Source organism: Chiloscyllium plagiosum, unplaced genomic scaffold (genome assembly GCF_037043375.1).
Source record: "Chiloscyllium plagiosum isolate Xiang-an unplaced genomic scaffold, Cpla_swu_hap1 HiC_scaffold_20, whole genome shotgun sequence".
NCBI lineage: Eukaryota > Metazoa > Chordata > Chondrichthyes > Orectolobiformes > Hemiscylliidae > Chiloscyllium > Chiloscyllium plagiosum.
The window spans coordinates 52,160,330-52,175,350 of record NW_028270158.1 but is presented as its reverse complement, the minus strand read 5'-3'; the positions used below and the strand labels follow the sequence as shown (position 1 = coordinate 52,175,350).

Sequence of the window (15,021 nt, the reverse complement as noted above, 5' to 3'; positions counted from 1 at the left end):
CAAAGTTAGAAAGAAAATCATAGTAATGAATTTCATTGTCACCTGAGACAGAAGAGGGCTTTTTTTTTGGAAATTTCTCTGATTGCTTTTATGTCATGAGGTGTTAGAGTCATAGAGTGTTAGAGAGATGTCACAGATACTTTGCTGTTGACAGACACACCCCACTAACTGCTAATAAAACACATCAGTCTTCACTTTCAAATTACCACCTTCCAAAAAAGGATGCCCTAAGACTAAAAGCTTTTGCAGGGTCTTTTCCCTCGATGGCCATTGCTCCATTCTCTACTCCCATAACCATGTCGAATTTAGGTTGAGACAGAAGTGTTTCATCTCTTAGTGCTGGTGCTTATATTTCATTTAAAGTATATTGTGATCCTAAAATAGAACATATCTTCAAAAACAACACTCCTAAATTTCCTCTAAGCTTCTGCAACACTACCAAAACCACCACCTAAATGGACAAGGACAACCATGGCCTCTAAGTCACATGTCATCCTGGTTTAACTATTTATCGGCACTTATTAACATGGGGTTAAAATCCTTCAGCTCTCCTCCTTACAGCACCGTGAGTGCACAATCACCATAGGGATGGCAATAGCACAACAGGAAAGCTCACCTTCACTTTCTCAAAAGCAAGAGGCGTGGGTTCATTAATGTTGGTCTTGTTTGAGAATATATACAGCTTAAAAATGTGTTGCTGGAAAAGCGCAGCAGGTTAGGCAGCATCAAAGGAGCAGGAGAATCGACGTTTTGGGCATAAGCCCTTCTTCAGGAAAGAATATATACTTTTGAGAATATAAAGCCAGTTATAATCTGTGCTAATTCAGAGATCCAAGAGTAATGCAATTTTTGGTTTAAACACAAAACTTGAATCCTCAACAATGCTAATCAATCTCTTACACTATGCATTTCATACAAGCTTCAGGGAGAATACACTTTAGCTGTCACTTATCTCACTATCAAGCAGTTTAAGATGTACACTGACTTGAAAGTGACAGCAATGGCCATGAGGTCTGGTCTCAGCCTACCCGCACCCAACATCTAACTCTAAGTTGTATCCGCATTACTGTACAAATTCGCTCATACAGCAAGTGCCACCATTTGCCATTTGTGAATTTGCAACTCTGTGCAAAACATCATGTGCACCATTTTGCCCATTGTGCGTTCAAAGTTTTCTGATCCACAATCTTCTGAAAAAGACAGAAGCAAACTTGGAGAAAATGTCAAAAGCTGAAAAAAAGTCCTGAATGAAAGTAAAAGAACTAAAATACAGAAGGTGCCCATGACATACTGCACAGTGCTTCCTGAAAGATAAAGTGCGTACTGTGTGTGTGTCATCTGCCTTTTGGCTTACTGGAGTGTTTACATGTTGGTTTTCACTGTTGTTACAATCATCACATTCTGCTGGAGAGCTTTAGAATAAAGGTGAGTGTGGCCATTTTTATACATTTATGTTATTAAATAATTTAACCAGTGGGATGTCTTTATACATGTCATAAACTTGATTTTTGTCATCTTTTATCTTCTAATACATGTTGTGCACATCAATGTTTTGGCTGGTTGGAATTTATCCAACTGACTCACATTGCAAAATAAGTCCATTGCTTGTGAATTCATTGCTTGTGAGGTTCATCAAGAACATTACCTCTGCAAATGGTGAGCCTTTACTATGCTACTTTGAGTTCATATCAGATGGATAACTTCAGGTCAATGTGGATTGGCATGATAGAAGTACATACACACCTCTCGGGCAATTTTAAACTTCTTCATGGTATAACACTAGCATTATGACGGAGCCAGATGAGGACCACAGAGTTCGATTTATAAGCACCTACGTAGAACTGCAGTTCGCAGTGTAACGCCGGTCATACCTTCAGAGAATTACAGCTCCCACTAGAATTGAATTGAAACTAATTACACAGCTGGATTTTTTTTGCCTAGACTTTACCTGCATAAATGAACCAATGAAACATTATCTTTTTTGCCAAGTATACTGAGGTAAAATTAAGGAGCATTCAAAGTTATTAACATTTAGTTTGACATCAGCAATATCTCCCCAGTGAAAGACCCTGGAGATGGAAACATGAAGACAAGCTGTGGATTTTAGGTCGAGCTGGTGTAAATGGTGCACTAAAGAAAAAAGCACTTGCAATGTGTCTTCTATTGATCGACCCTGTGACTTATTTCTAAATGTAACGTGAGTTTGAGAGGTAGGGTATTACCATGGTTTTCATTTAATTTGATCTGAAATGGGTTAAAAATACACCGCAATGCTACACTAGGCTGAGGTGGACAGATAGTGCATTGATTCCTACTTAATCTGTGTCGACAGTTAAAATGTGAATCTATGGCAGTGGACTTAGAGGCATTGGAACTACAAACACCTCTCCCCATACCCTCTGATTAAAAAAAAGAGCCCCTCATCCACTTAAATGGACCAACCATTTTCAAAGTGAGCACACAGATGGGTCCCTCTCCCCTCTCCAAAGCAATGCACCAAAGAGATAAGACAATCTGCTGACTCTGAGCTAATAAAAGGCCCAGAAAAGAAGAACCCTCAGCGTTTTCGCCTTTCCAAGTTATGGATTGGCACGCATTTCAAACAGATTTATACATTATTCATTGTTTTCTCCTCTCTCTATAACTCCGGTCAAAGGATTTGAAGAGGGGGTGGGGACGGTAGTGGTGCTGGGTTGGAGGCGGTGGTGGTGGGGAGGGGGGGGAGGGTTGGTGGAACAGAGAGGCTTAAAGAAATTGCAATGAGGGATTTGAGCGCAGGGGGCTGTGGACTGTAATGAAGTGACGGGGGCTGTCAGGCTGGAATCTGCCTTGTGTCTCTCTAAAAGCGAGTCTGGACCGAGGGGAGAGCCGCCAGCAGTCAGCCTGACTCAATCATTTGAACTGATAACATAAAAGCTCTAAGAGGCAGCTGTGGAAGTGAGCACCCTGTACAGAATCGAAAGACTTGTTTTATTCCCCCTCGACATTATTATTACATGTACATAAAATTATAAAATTCTACTGTTGCCAAAATGCTCTTAAATGTACATCTAGACTTCATCACATATACAGTCCCAGAGAGAAAAGCTTCCATCTCCCATCAGTGTTACCCTATCATTCACTTTCTATTAATACTGCACTGTTAGCATGGGTTCAGCATGGGTTCTTTTTGGCTTGAGCATAAGGAAAAGAGGGTTTTTTTGTATTCGACACAAGGATGGTTTCAGCAGTGGGTTAAGACAGCAGATCGTGTTTCCTATGGAGCTATAGGTTTCTCGGAGTTTACAGAGTTATAACGTGCTTTCTTACTGTCTTAGAAACATTGACTTATCCCAAAGCTGGTGAATGCGAGTGGGCTGGGGAGCAAACTTATCATTGAAATCTCACCTTGAACACCCCTTCCCAGAAAAGGAAAACTAAAACAGGATGTCGATGTATCAGGGTGAGGTTTGGCAGAGTGTATTTCCCCAGGGTTGGAGAGAAATTGCAGCCACCTTCTGCTCCCCGGGCCCCGCTATGAATGAAGGCAGGGACATCAGACTGTTGTGTCGCTTCTCCTTCGCCTGCAGTGAGCTCACCACCAGAAGCACTTTACAGCTGCTACTCCGTTACTTAAACCCCACCACCCAACACACAGATACACCTGCCCTGTCTTTATTAAAACAACTCCGAGCACTCAGAAACGGTGTGTCGGAGTTGCTCCAGACTGCTAAAAACTCCCAAGTGTGTTTCCCATACAGAAACCTCGTACCCCAGCCGTTCCTCACAGCAGCAAGACTCCTTCATTTATAATCGGCGAAACACAATAAAAAGCAGAGTGATTCGGCCACTGGCAAAGCTGCGGGAGCTTTGCAATTTGCTCAAGATATGGTGTTTCTCGTGAATTATAGATTTTTCTAAAATTATAACATCTGCAGCTTACAGCGTTGACAGGTGCGAGAAGTGCTCGGGCATATTCCGCCCCCATTCCCACATCCACAAGCCAGTAGGAAAAAAGGGAGATGGAATGAAAGTGAAGCGCACTGCTCTGCTTAAAGCACAAATTTCAGCCATTCCGTCAAAAGAGCTGGCTGAGGGTAGCCAGGGAGTTTAAATGGCTGATTACAACATCAATGTCAGACTTAAAATGGGAGAAAGGGGTGGATATGGTCCCAGGATGAAAAGTCAACTTTCAAACGGATGGGATTTATTTTGTTAAAAGTAAAGTTGGAATCTTACTTTAAAAAAGACTATACAAAGTCATTTGCACGCCTGTGAAGGCGATCAGGGTTTGATAGTTCAGAGAATGCGATGTATTGCTTTAATTGATGTTGTGGGTAGCTTGTGTGAAAGGCCCCAGAAACCACGAGAGCGCTGACAAACACACCTTTCAAATAATTCACTGTCCACAATTGACGCGGCCACTGTTCACCTACACACACATACACTCTTACCACTGCCAAAGTCAGTCCCCTTTTCACTCCTACACACACCACCACCTCCCTAAGACTGGGAGAGGGCTGGTCAGATCTGGTGAAACACAGGTGACCCCTTAAGTTTGAATCCTAAAGATACAGAACCCACCCACCACACATACACACCCATAGACGTACACATACAGGCACACCCACAAACACACACACACACACATACGCACACACACAAAAGTACGGACATAGACGCACACAAATATAGACACACACTCCTTCAGTCAGTTGTGATGATTACTTTATACCTTCCATGTATTTGAAGAAATTCCTGTCTGGGGCCTATGTTGAAAGCTGAATGAAACCTCCAAGATCAGCGTGATGAAAAACATTGGCATTGACTCGATAGTAAGACGGGGCTGTGGACCGGGTGGTGGCAGAAAGCCCTCTTTAACCAGCAACACCTCAGAAAATAGCCAAGGGAGTATGAGTGAAGCCTGGTCATAATTATGGGGTTAGCAGCAACTCACTAACAGCGAGAAAGAGATCGCTTTTGGGAAATAGGGAGTGTGACTCGCTTTTAAAAAATACAATCAAGTGATCCTTACAGATCAGAACATATAAAAGTGTCTCAATTCCATTCCATCATGTTTCAAATAGTGGAGAACATGAGTCAGCGTTCCTATCAATGTAAAACCCTATAGAAGGCATGCTCCCACTGCAATGTCCGCATATATTTTTCTTTAATATGATCTTGGTCATCCCATCCAAGGTTAATCTCTCTGGTTTACAGAGATGGGGCCAACAGAACCCCACCTTTCTCCACTATTAGTGATCTCTCCACGTCCTTAGCTACCCCTCTCCCTTTACCAATGAGAATGCTACACGGTCTTATGGTACTGTACACGATAATGGGTCTCCATAGAAACACCGCTGTTAAAGGAGATGAATATTTAACAAGACCTGACATACAATTTCTCTCCCACTGGCACTTTGTCAGAGCGTGTAAAGGGTCACCAAACCCCCCCCCACCCCCAGTGCTAATCCCCATCCAGCTCAGTCTGGAACCACAGCATGCCCACCACTTCCAAACCCCACACAGGGGCAAATCCTGGCACTGCCATTGTTCCGAAACTCTGAACCAACTGAAAAATCAACAGGGCAACCACCAACCTTGACTTTAGTGTCTTTTAATGAGGCTCTGACCAGCTTGTGATCTATTTGGTTCAAAATCCTTTGCTCTCCCTCTGTAACTGTAACCCAAGGACTGAAGTAGTTCAAGAAGGCAGCTCACCACCACTTTCACCAGGGCAACTAGGGAAGGGCCAGAACTACGTGCTGAGGGATTCACTAAAGTTTGGGGCAGCTGCCACCAAGGCGCAGTGGGGAGAGGCCACTGTCTATGGTCTTCCTGCTAAAGTTAAGTGGGTGTCCATATAGTTATGGGACCCTCCTTGTACCTCAAATGCATGCAAACATAATCTGGTTCAAGTAACAGATGCGTTCAGATGTTTGGAATAGAGTCAAACCGAAATGTGTTTGTGACTATGTATATACACAAAGTTTTATTTTTGTAAATAAAGCATATTTTTGAAATTTAAAAAAAACTAAGGACAGACGATAAATGCTAGCCCAGCCAGAATACCCACATCTCATTCAGGAATTTAAAAAAAACAGACAACATTGGGCTTAGAGGCTATGTTCTTATTCCTAAGCCTCTTTAAGAGGGTGAGCAGTGTAGGGAGAGGTTTGGCAGAGTTTTGTATTTTTGTTCAAGGTGGATGAGGTATAACGCGAGGAGTTTCTCAATGCCTGTAAAACCGCCTGCTTCCCCCCTGTATTGTGCGAGTCACCTGGCCGCCCTTGTGAATGGAAGTCCAGCATAGAGAGCAATGGGTGAAGCTAGTTAGTGTATGACATGGACTTCTGAGTCTATGTGAAAGAGGGGGATTCCTGTAACCTTTTGGACAAAGCACTCTTGGAATGTATGCCCTGGGTCCCAGACACAGGCTGAGATTTGCTCGGTTGTTTTCAGTAACAAAACCCAAGTGTTGCCGGGAACCATCCAGAGCTGATAATATTATCGAAATATAAGAAAATATCGGGAGAGGGGGACGAACAAAGTTCTCTGTCAACTCTTATCATTTCTAGTTAATTATTCACGCAAGCTGGTCAGAGGACTGACTGGAGATAAAATCTCCCCGAAAAAACAACGGGAATTTCATTAATGTTTGTGAACTACAGTAAATCTAACACAAACTCCCCACCCACGCTGCACAGTGAAGCTTTTATTCCTCATCGGGACCAGGTTCCTTCTTGTGTTGGAGGGAACAGGGTTGGTTGGAGCAAATATGCTCTTTAGCTGTTCATTCCAATGTGTTTACCAGGTCACCTCTCCACCACTCCCCCAACGCCCAGGGGAGAGACCCTGAAATGTCACAATGAACAAAGGGACTGCTGCTGGGATTAAACAGCACAGGCCACTCGGCCCGTCAGCTCCATGGCGGCTCTTTGCGAGGGAGAGTGAGTAACCCGCTGCCTCGCAGCCACAGGGGTTTCAGGGAAGTTACCAACTAATTGTGGTTTGTAAATTGCCCAAGAGAGCTCCGTCTGGTGAAAAGGATTTCAAGGAGAGAATGCAAACGTTTTAAGTGCAGCTCTGAGTGAGCCAAAGGTTGAAATTTGTTGTGTTTTTTTTTCCTCTTTCTTCCGTGCCCCCCTGCATCTTAAACCAAGTCAGTGTTCCCCCTCCCACCCATCCCCCAGGATTACAACCATCCGGCTTTATCTCCCTCCCAAACATGCGGAGCCAGTCGGAGAAGGAAAAGGTTACATCCACTCAATCTTTCAGAAGGAATCCAAAGGAAAATAAATCTTATTTAAGTTTTAGTAATTTTTTTGGTGGTGGGGGGGGGGGGAAGCGTGGGTTTTGCAATTGTAATTGACACGAAATCCACCCAAAGTGAAACAGCATTAAGCTACAGAACCTGGAAATGAGCTCGGTTCACTGGCCAAATTGACGGGAGTGAAATTGACAAATTCTCGGATGTTTTGAATGGGTTGTGGACGGTTTCATATATATTTTTCTAAACTTCACGGCCAAATGAGACTTTCCTAGCGCAAATGTAAAAATACATTTAACCCCGTCACAAGTGAGCAAACTTAAAATGGGCATTTTACAAGGGACCACAGAATAATCTGGATTAACCAACAGTTTACACTCCACGACCCCCCCCCCCCCCCCCCCCATACGAAACAAACTTGCAGTAAGCACAAGGAAGTGTTTTACGGATTATTTGGCGGAGGGCAAGGAATTGATGCTCAATTATAATCAGTCCTGGGTAACTTTGAAAGAAGGTCACATAACACAGGCCAGTCCCTTTAGGTTCGAGTTCATTCTAGTGAGAGGAGACTCGCTAACGGGATGGGGTGCTGTTGCAAGGTAATTGCATCTACTTATTGACCGGCTGAGTGAAAGTCCAGACTGAATCTCCAGGCGAACGAAGGAAAATAAGTGTAAAAATAGATTAAAAAAAAACAACTTGATGTTGGTGTGTTGTCACTGACACTGAAAGCACACACGTTCAGCTTGTTGTGAATGGGATATGAGAGCACAAGAGAAACTGGCGTCCAGTTCGGAGAGAGAGCCCAGCCTCCTGTTTAATGTCTGGGTTTCCAGCTCGCTGTCGAGTCCGTAACTGCTTTCAGGTTTGTGTGTGTGTGTGAGAGAGAGAGGAGGATTCCCCTTGCTATCCACCACAGGCTGCTCAGAGTCCGGCTCTAGCTCTCCTCAGAGGGCCTCCTATTTCCCTCCTTATGGGCCGTTTGCACTCCACCCCCCCCCCCCCCCCCCCCGCCCCCCCAAAGTTAGGAGGCCGAGCGGCTCTCTGCCCGAGTTACATACAAAGCACCGCTCTAAGGGCAGTGTTCACCCTGAGGCAAGTGCCTGGCATCACCCGAAACCATCGCCTTTCAGCCTCATGAATTTGCCGAATAGGACCTTCGGGGGAATCGGCACTATCCCCTGGACTCAAACCGCCTGCAATTCGCTTACTCGATAGAAACTTTGAAGTTTAGAGCTCAGAAGGCAGTGGGACATCTGCCTATCCATTTATTTCTATCTACTTATCCATCTATTTCTCTATCCATCTATCTAGCTATCGCTCACAATCTATCCATCTATCAATCAATCTATACGTTTATCTTTATTTTTAATTTTTTTTTTGTCAGTGTGATGGCTCGCATCGGGTTAAACCTGCGGCAGATGAATATTTTTGAAAGCGCTCAAACTATAATCTGCAGCCATTCGGACCTATTTCTCTGGTCTTGTCTTGGGCGAATTACCACCCCAATCCTCCCTAGGACTTTCTCTTTCAGGCTACGGCTCAGTCAGCGTTCAGTTTGAGGACGGTATGATCGAAGGGGGGGGGGGGGGGGGCACGCTGTCGGCACCCCGAAAAATCACAAACAAACCGGGGGCCGCCGCTCTTTGGCAAGCAAAGGGAGAGGAAGGAGCTGCCATCGGGCAGAGCTGAGCGATGGCTAGGGTCGGGCTCTGTGTCAGCTTGTGTATCTGTGTGTATGTATGTGTATATGTGTATGTGCATGTGTGTGTATGTGTATGTGTGTGCATGAGTATGTGTGTGTGTATGTATGTGTATATATGTGTGTGTGTGTATGAGTATGTGTGTGTGTATGTGCGTGTATAGGAGTGTCTGTGTGTGTGTAGGAGTGTTTGTATGTGTCTGCGTGCGATTGTGTCTGTCTCTGTGTGTGGTTATATCTGTGTGTGTGTATATTTCTCTGTATTTGTGTGTGTGTTGGGGGGGGGGGGTGGAGAATGGAGGCCGCTCCATTTACAACACCCCACCCCCTTAACATGCCCCTGAGCAGATACAAAATGCGACTGGATTAAAGGGTGCCCTGGTCCGGGAAAAAGCAGCAGCCGCCCCGGACTCAGTCACTCAGCCCCCCTGGCAGACCGGAGGCTGCAGCATGGAGTAGCGGCTACGGCCGAACATTTCACCCCGAAACGCCGGTACCAGAGCCTGGGCAACACTCCCCTGCTGCACCCCCACCCCAAGTCAAACATATAACAGACTCTCTGTAATGTACCAGGCAGAGGTTTCAAACACGGGGGTAGTCGGATTATATATAGTCTCGCTGGTCACGCGGAGAAGTGGAACTGGTCATGGGGGCACAGGTTAAACTTTTAACAGCGTTGGACCCAGATAAAACACGGAAGGCGACGTCGTCCCTGAGCAACCGGCTTGGAAACCAACTCTCTTTCCTAGTCAAGGCCGTGTTGGCTCAAATAGCACTGAATGTTTGCCTGAAGGCTATGTGTTGGGAATACTGGGGGGAGATTCAAGGCCGCTGGCAGGGGTATGAGACTGTGAGCGATATTTCCACTGAGTTAGCCTCTCTCCAACGTTAAGATGCCTCTCTCAAAGCAGAAAAATGACTGACATTCTCTTCCAAATCGACAGCAGCCGAACTTAAGTTTCTCAACACCCTAGAACACTGTCGAAGGACCCACCAAAGTGCAGATGAGACTCGCACATTTCCCGCAATCTCTTACATAGGGTCGGACCCTTTCTGTTTTGTTGTACACAGCGGGTCACGTCCATAAGTCTTCTTAAAGATCCATTTATTTCGCATATCACCCCCGCGTATATTTGGAGCGAATCAATCACTGTGGTGAGCTGGGAGTTCGCGCTACAAATCGGTCCTCCCTTAGCTAGTGCTATTGACCAGAAATACGAGGTTTATTTTCTCTCTCCTTTAATTTTAACGCCCAACCACCTTCCCACGGCAAATCGGCCAGTGCCTTTAATTGTAACTTAAAACCGTTGCCCATAATTTAATATTTAAAAAGCCATTAAGGTAATGCGATAGAGCATATGGACCAGGAAAGCTGTTCACAGTAACTAGCGAAGCTTGAAAATCAAACTATATGAACTTCTTTTAAAAGCCCAGTATACACTGGCCTCCCTTACAACCCTGTAAGGCAGGCTTACTCAAAATTGCACACTTAATGCTAACACTTTAGTTAGCAGTTGCTGCTTTCCAGTAAGCTTTATTGAGCAACTCATCCCGTTTAGTATTTGGTGTTAATCTAAGCAAGAGTACAATCAAGGTTTTAGCCCTGGGTACGAACAACACAGGGTTCGAAGTTTCAATTCTACCTCTCTTATCTCTCGCACACATCTCAGCGTGGCTCTAATAAACAGCTGAGAAAAAAAATTACACGTCCCCCGTTAAACGGCAGTTTTCCAACAAGACTTGCTAACCTTGCTTTTTTACACGGCCTTGGGACCATATGGAGAGCACTTGAGGGAATGTGGTCCGTCAGGGATGCGGGTGCGCGCGTTTCAACCCGAGGGTTGCAAGAGGTTTGATGGTTGGCTTGTGGGGTTTGGAAGCGAAAGCCCAAGACACAGAGAGACGCGCACACACAGACACACACACACACAGACACATACACACACAGAGGCACATACACCTACACACACAGACCCACACAGACACACACACAGACACATACACCTACACACACAGACCCACACACACACAGACACATACACCTACACACACAGACCCACACACACACAGACACATACACCTACACACACAGACACACAGAGATACACGCATAGATACTGCAGACGGGTAACTCTAACTGGGCCACAGCGAAACGCAGCGAAGCGAGGCCCGCCAGCTAAACTCAATCCTTTTGTGTTCCTTTTTTAACCCAACGCTCCAGAAAGAGCTGTAAACGGCTGACAATCTAATCGAACAGATCGGCCAGTAACCCGGGCAGGGGGAATGGACGGGAAGACTGCAACTTTGAACACAGCTCAGGAGAGCTGGCGGTTACTTGTGTCTTTTGAAAAAATGCGATGGTATCAGCTCAGGAAAATGGGTCCAAGTGAACCAAGGGCCTGATTCTAAAACCCACGAGCAAGCGTTCACTTTCAAGGCGTGTATGGTCCCTGCTGTTGTGAATGTGGAGATTTGCCGGCCAGGCGTATTTCTCTCTGTCGAGATATCACCAGGCAAGGCGGTTTGACGCTGGGGTCATTGTTTTTTTTCACGGATGCTCCTACAAAAGTGAATCTGCATAATTGTAATTAAAACTAACAAGCGTGAATATCTGACAATTTACATTCTTGGGATGGGGGGCGGGGTTGGGGAGCCAACTAGGCCCAGTTTCTTCAAGAAGGATTTACAATTCATTTCAGCAACTGGAGTGCACCTTAATCTCTACCACCAACACCCACCCCCAGTTAAACCCCCACAAGCCAACAGCTTTTACTGTACTCGGGCTTTGCAATGTCAGGGGTTTCTGTCTGGCGTTCACTGGCAGTGCACTCTGAGCACAGTCGCCCCGGGCCGAGAACACAGCCCCTCAAACCCACGGCGTCCACACTAACCCTGACACGCACTAACATCACACCAAACTCAGGACGATTTCCCGCTTGCGTTTGCCTGCCGCGAGTAGATTCACATACCAATAGGAACGGCGGTGTAAGGGACAACTCACCCAAGGGCAGAACCGACGGGGTATTTACTCGAATTTACTGCGTTCAAATTCCTTCCCTATTTTTAACTACTGAACCTCACTGACACTATCCCTGTCAGATCAGCTGGTAAAGATTTTAACCATGTTGTTCTCTCTCTCTTCCCCCCCTGTTGTTGGCTTTCTCTCTGCGCTTCTAAAATGCATTTTTCGACATGTTTTTGCGTGCCTTTTAGAAAATGGAACCAACGGGCCCACACGCTTTGAAGGGAATGAGGGGGAACTGGTCTCAACGTTAGGAATAAAACGTTCAGTACCGCTTCCTAACCAACAGCACGTTAGATGCAGTTACAGGGGAACACTCCTCGCCTGCTACATGTTAAGAGAGAGGATTTTTTTTAAAAAATTCCCAACTGTTCCCAAAAACTGTCCACAACTCGCGCCGTGTGTCTGTACATCTTCTCCCGAGATGGAGCTAAACTTCACCGCAGCGCTCTGCTTTAACCTGAAACCTTCCCACTAGCGACAACCTCAAAGCTATCTGAAAAGCTCTCTGCTCCTACCAACAGAGGGAAAAAAAGAGCGAGGGAGCGGGGTGTTGCTTCTACATAACCATCAGAAACTCCCAGTCTTTGCTGGCAGGGGAATGGGGGGTAATTCAACTTGGAATGTCCTTAACATTTGAGACAGAGAGAATCAGAAACAGCGGACTACACCCGACAAGATAATGGATCTTTGACCGACTCTGAGTTTGCCTGTTCACAATCATTTGGTTTCAGTGTTAGCACAGTCTACACACCTAACTGGGCTCATTGTGTGTAAAAACGTGTCGTTTGCTAAACTTTTAAGACCCGCACAATCCTCTACTCTAACCAGTGCCCCGGGTTAAGATAGACCATCTCATGCACTTCGCAAACTCTCGTGGTTTTGAAAAATCATTGGTTTAAAAACAGACTTCCAACAGCGCTAACACAGGACAGGGAAAAGAAATAAAAACAAATAAAGTCGAGCAGAATGACGAGAGAGAATCGAAAAGGGCTGACTTACCCGAATGGCCGTGCACCGACACCGGGGACGAGAGGTACTTGGCCGGCGGCAGGTGAGTGCCGAGCGCCGAGCTCATGTGGCCGGCGGACGGGGCGATTCTGCTGGCCTGAGCGGCTACCCTGTGCGCCTCCATGCCCAGGCCGGTAAGCAAGGGCGACGGGACGTGGACTGCCCGGTGGTGGCCGAAGTCTCTGCCATCCATAATCGGAATCCGGAACAAACCGTCCCACCCCACCCTTCCCCAAAATGTTCAAATTCAGGCTACAGCGCCTGGCTTTCCAAAGGTATGGTCAGGGTTCCTCCGAGACATTTTGAACGGCATCTGTACAGAAAGAGAGCCGAAATATTACTTTAAAAAATAATATTATCTCTTCATCGCGAACGGCTACTCAACCATGCGGACTCCGGTTCATAAGAAAACATTATTAGTCTAAGGACATAAATTAACTCAAAACATCGCCCCTCTTTTGATCTTCTTTCTTAAGAAGAAATTTCAATTCAGCCTAACGCTGCTGCTGCCAGGTCTGTCAAAAAACTCCTCTTTATTTATACAAAAGTTTATTTAATTCTCGAAATTAAACCCTGCCTCACCTTTCATTGAATAACCCCAACATGAATTGCTTTTAAAACGCTTCAATGGGGAATGTATCCCCCAGCATTAAAACAAAACTGAGAAAGGGGATTTCTTTTAGCTGCAACTAATCCTCCCGCCTTTATTTAAATTTATAGCCCCCGACTAAATGCTCCGAGTGTTGGTACATCTGTCTGCTATTGATGATCGTGTTAAAAAAACAACGAAGAATAAATACCAGTCCCTTTCCACACACAAAAACAAAAGTTATTACATTCAACAGCTAAAGGCAATCATTCAAAATGATAATTTTCCACGTGTTTTTAAAACATTTTAAACCAATTTAGCCTTCACATGTTCAATTTCAAAAATGTCACCAAGAGGTAAATGCAGACACAGAGTAACTCTATGTATCTGCTCACTGCAGTTGCTGGTAAGAAAGCTTATTTTAAAAATAAATAATGTTTATCCCCTCGTCATTTAGCTCAACAACTCCAATTCCCACATCTCGTCCCCGGTTGACTGTGTTTCCTTCGGAAAGCGCATATTACTGCGTTTCCAATGCGAGTTTCTAAAAAAAAATCCCAAGTTCATTTACAAATGACTGATGTAGCCCGATACACGGTGCAGAAACACGAAGGTATCCGAGCCACTAAAATATTCGTCGGTTCACCGCGAAAGTTATTCCTCTCCCTACCCCGCGGAAAAATAAACTAGAAGCAGAGACATTAACTAAAACCATCCTTGGATATGAATTTTCAAAAAAAAAATATCGAGTAGGCTTGGCCAACTGAATCCTTGAATTTCCTAGTTTCGGTCAGTATTTCGTGGCATGGTTTAAATCCTGATTTTAATTAAAAACAGTCAGTTGATCAAAGTCTAACATTGACTGCAACCGCCCCCCCCCCCCCTTTACGTTTGATAAAATGGAACTTATTTTACTTTCAGATAACTCCAAACCTTGCTACGCCTCCACATTTGGCTATTTTTCACTTGCCTTCAGCGAAAAAGTCCGACTTATTTCTAAAAGAGTCGCCCATTTGCTCCGATAGTCTCACTCGGCGTTACTTAAGCGGAGAGGAATACAGCACGAGTTTAACGCCAGACATCAAACAAACAATCCAACCTCTGTTCCAGGAACGTCTAGTGTCCAAGTGAATCTGACTTCCCAATCAAAACTTGAGCGAATGCGCCCGGAATAATGGTTTGCGCGCCTTCCCATTACTTCACATCGTTACAAACACGCTTGACTGTGCAATAGTTTAGAGAAAGGAGGGGAAGCGGAGACGCAAAACTTTACTCACGTCTTTGGACGATGCAGACTGCTAAGCAGAACTCGCCCATCACACACCCCCTCCCCCCACCAGTTTTGTTTTAAGTCCAAGTTTTAGGTGAAAGGAGTTTGTGGGATCGCCATGCAGAAAACAAAATACACAACATAACACAAAAAAAATCCTCTTTCAGTTCCTGCCAGT

At 45.1% G+C, this 15,021-nt stretch overlaps 1 protein-coding gene and 1 long non-coding RNA gene across 12 annotated transcripts in view; one reads left to right on the top strand and one right to left on the bottom strand.

Annotated features, from left to right (window-relative positions):
- Positions 1-15,021, bottom strand: part of tnrc18 (trinucleotide repeat containing 18) — a 179,791-nt gene extending 164,770 nt beyond the window's left edge. For 3 of the 11 annotated variants that reach the window (XM_087997944.1, XM_087997945.1, XM_087997950.1), the window contains exons 1-2: positions 14,544-15,019; positions 12,976-13,297 (exon numbers count right to left, since the gene is read on the bottom strand). In XM_087997944.1, the coding sequence (XP_087854070.1) occupies positions 12,976-13,177 (202 nt within the window). In that variant the 5' untranslated portion in view covers positions 13,178-13,297; positions 14,544-15,019. Of the gene's footprint in view, positions 1-12,975; positions 13,298-14,543 lie in introns of all 11 variants that reach the window. The other 8 variants (XM_087997941.1, XM_087997949.1, XM_087997947.1 and 5 more) reach the window with 6 other exon arrangements.
- Positions 8,014-11,559, top strand: LOC148146622 (uncharacterized). Its single transcript, XR_015760590.1, has 2 exons — positions 8,014-8,114; positions 11,173-11,559. It is a non-coding gene; the product is annotated as an uncharacterized LOC148146622 (long non-coding RNA).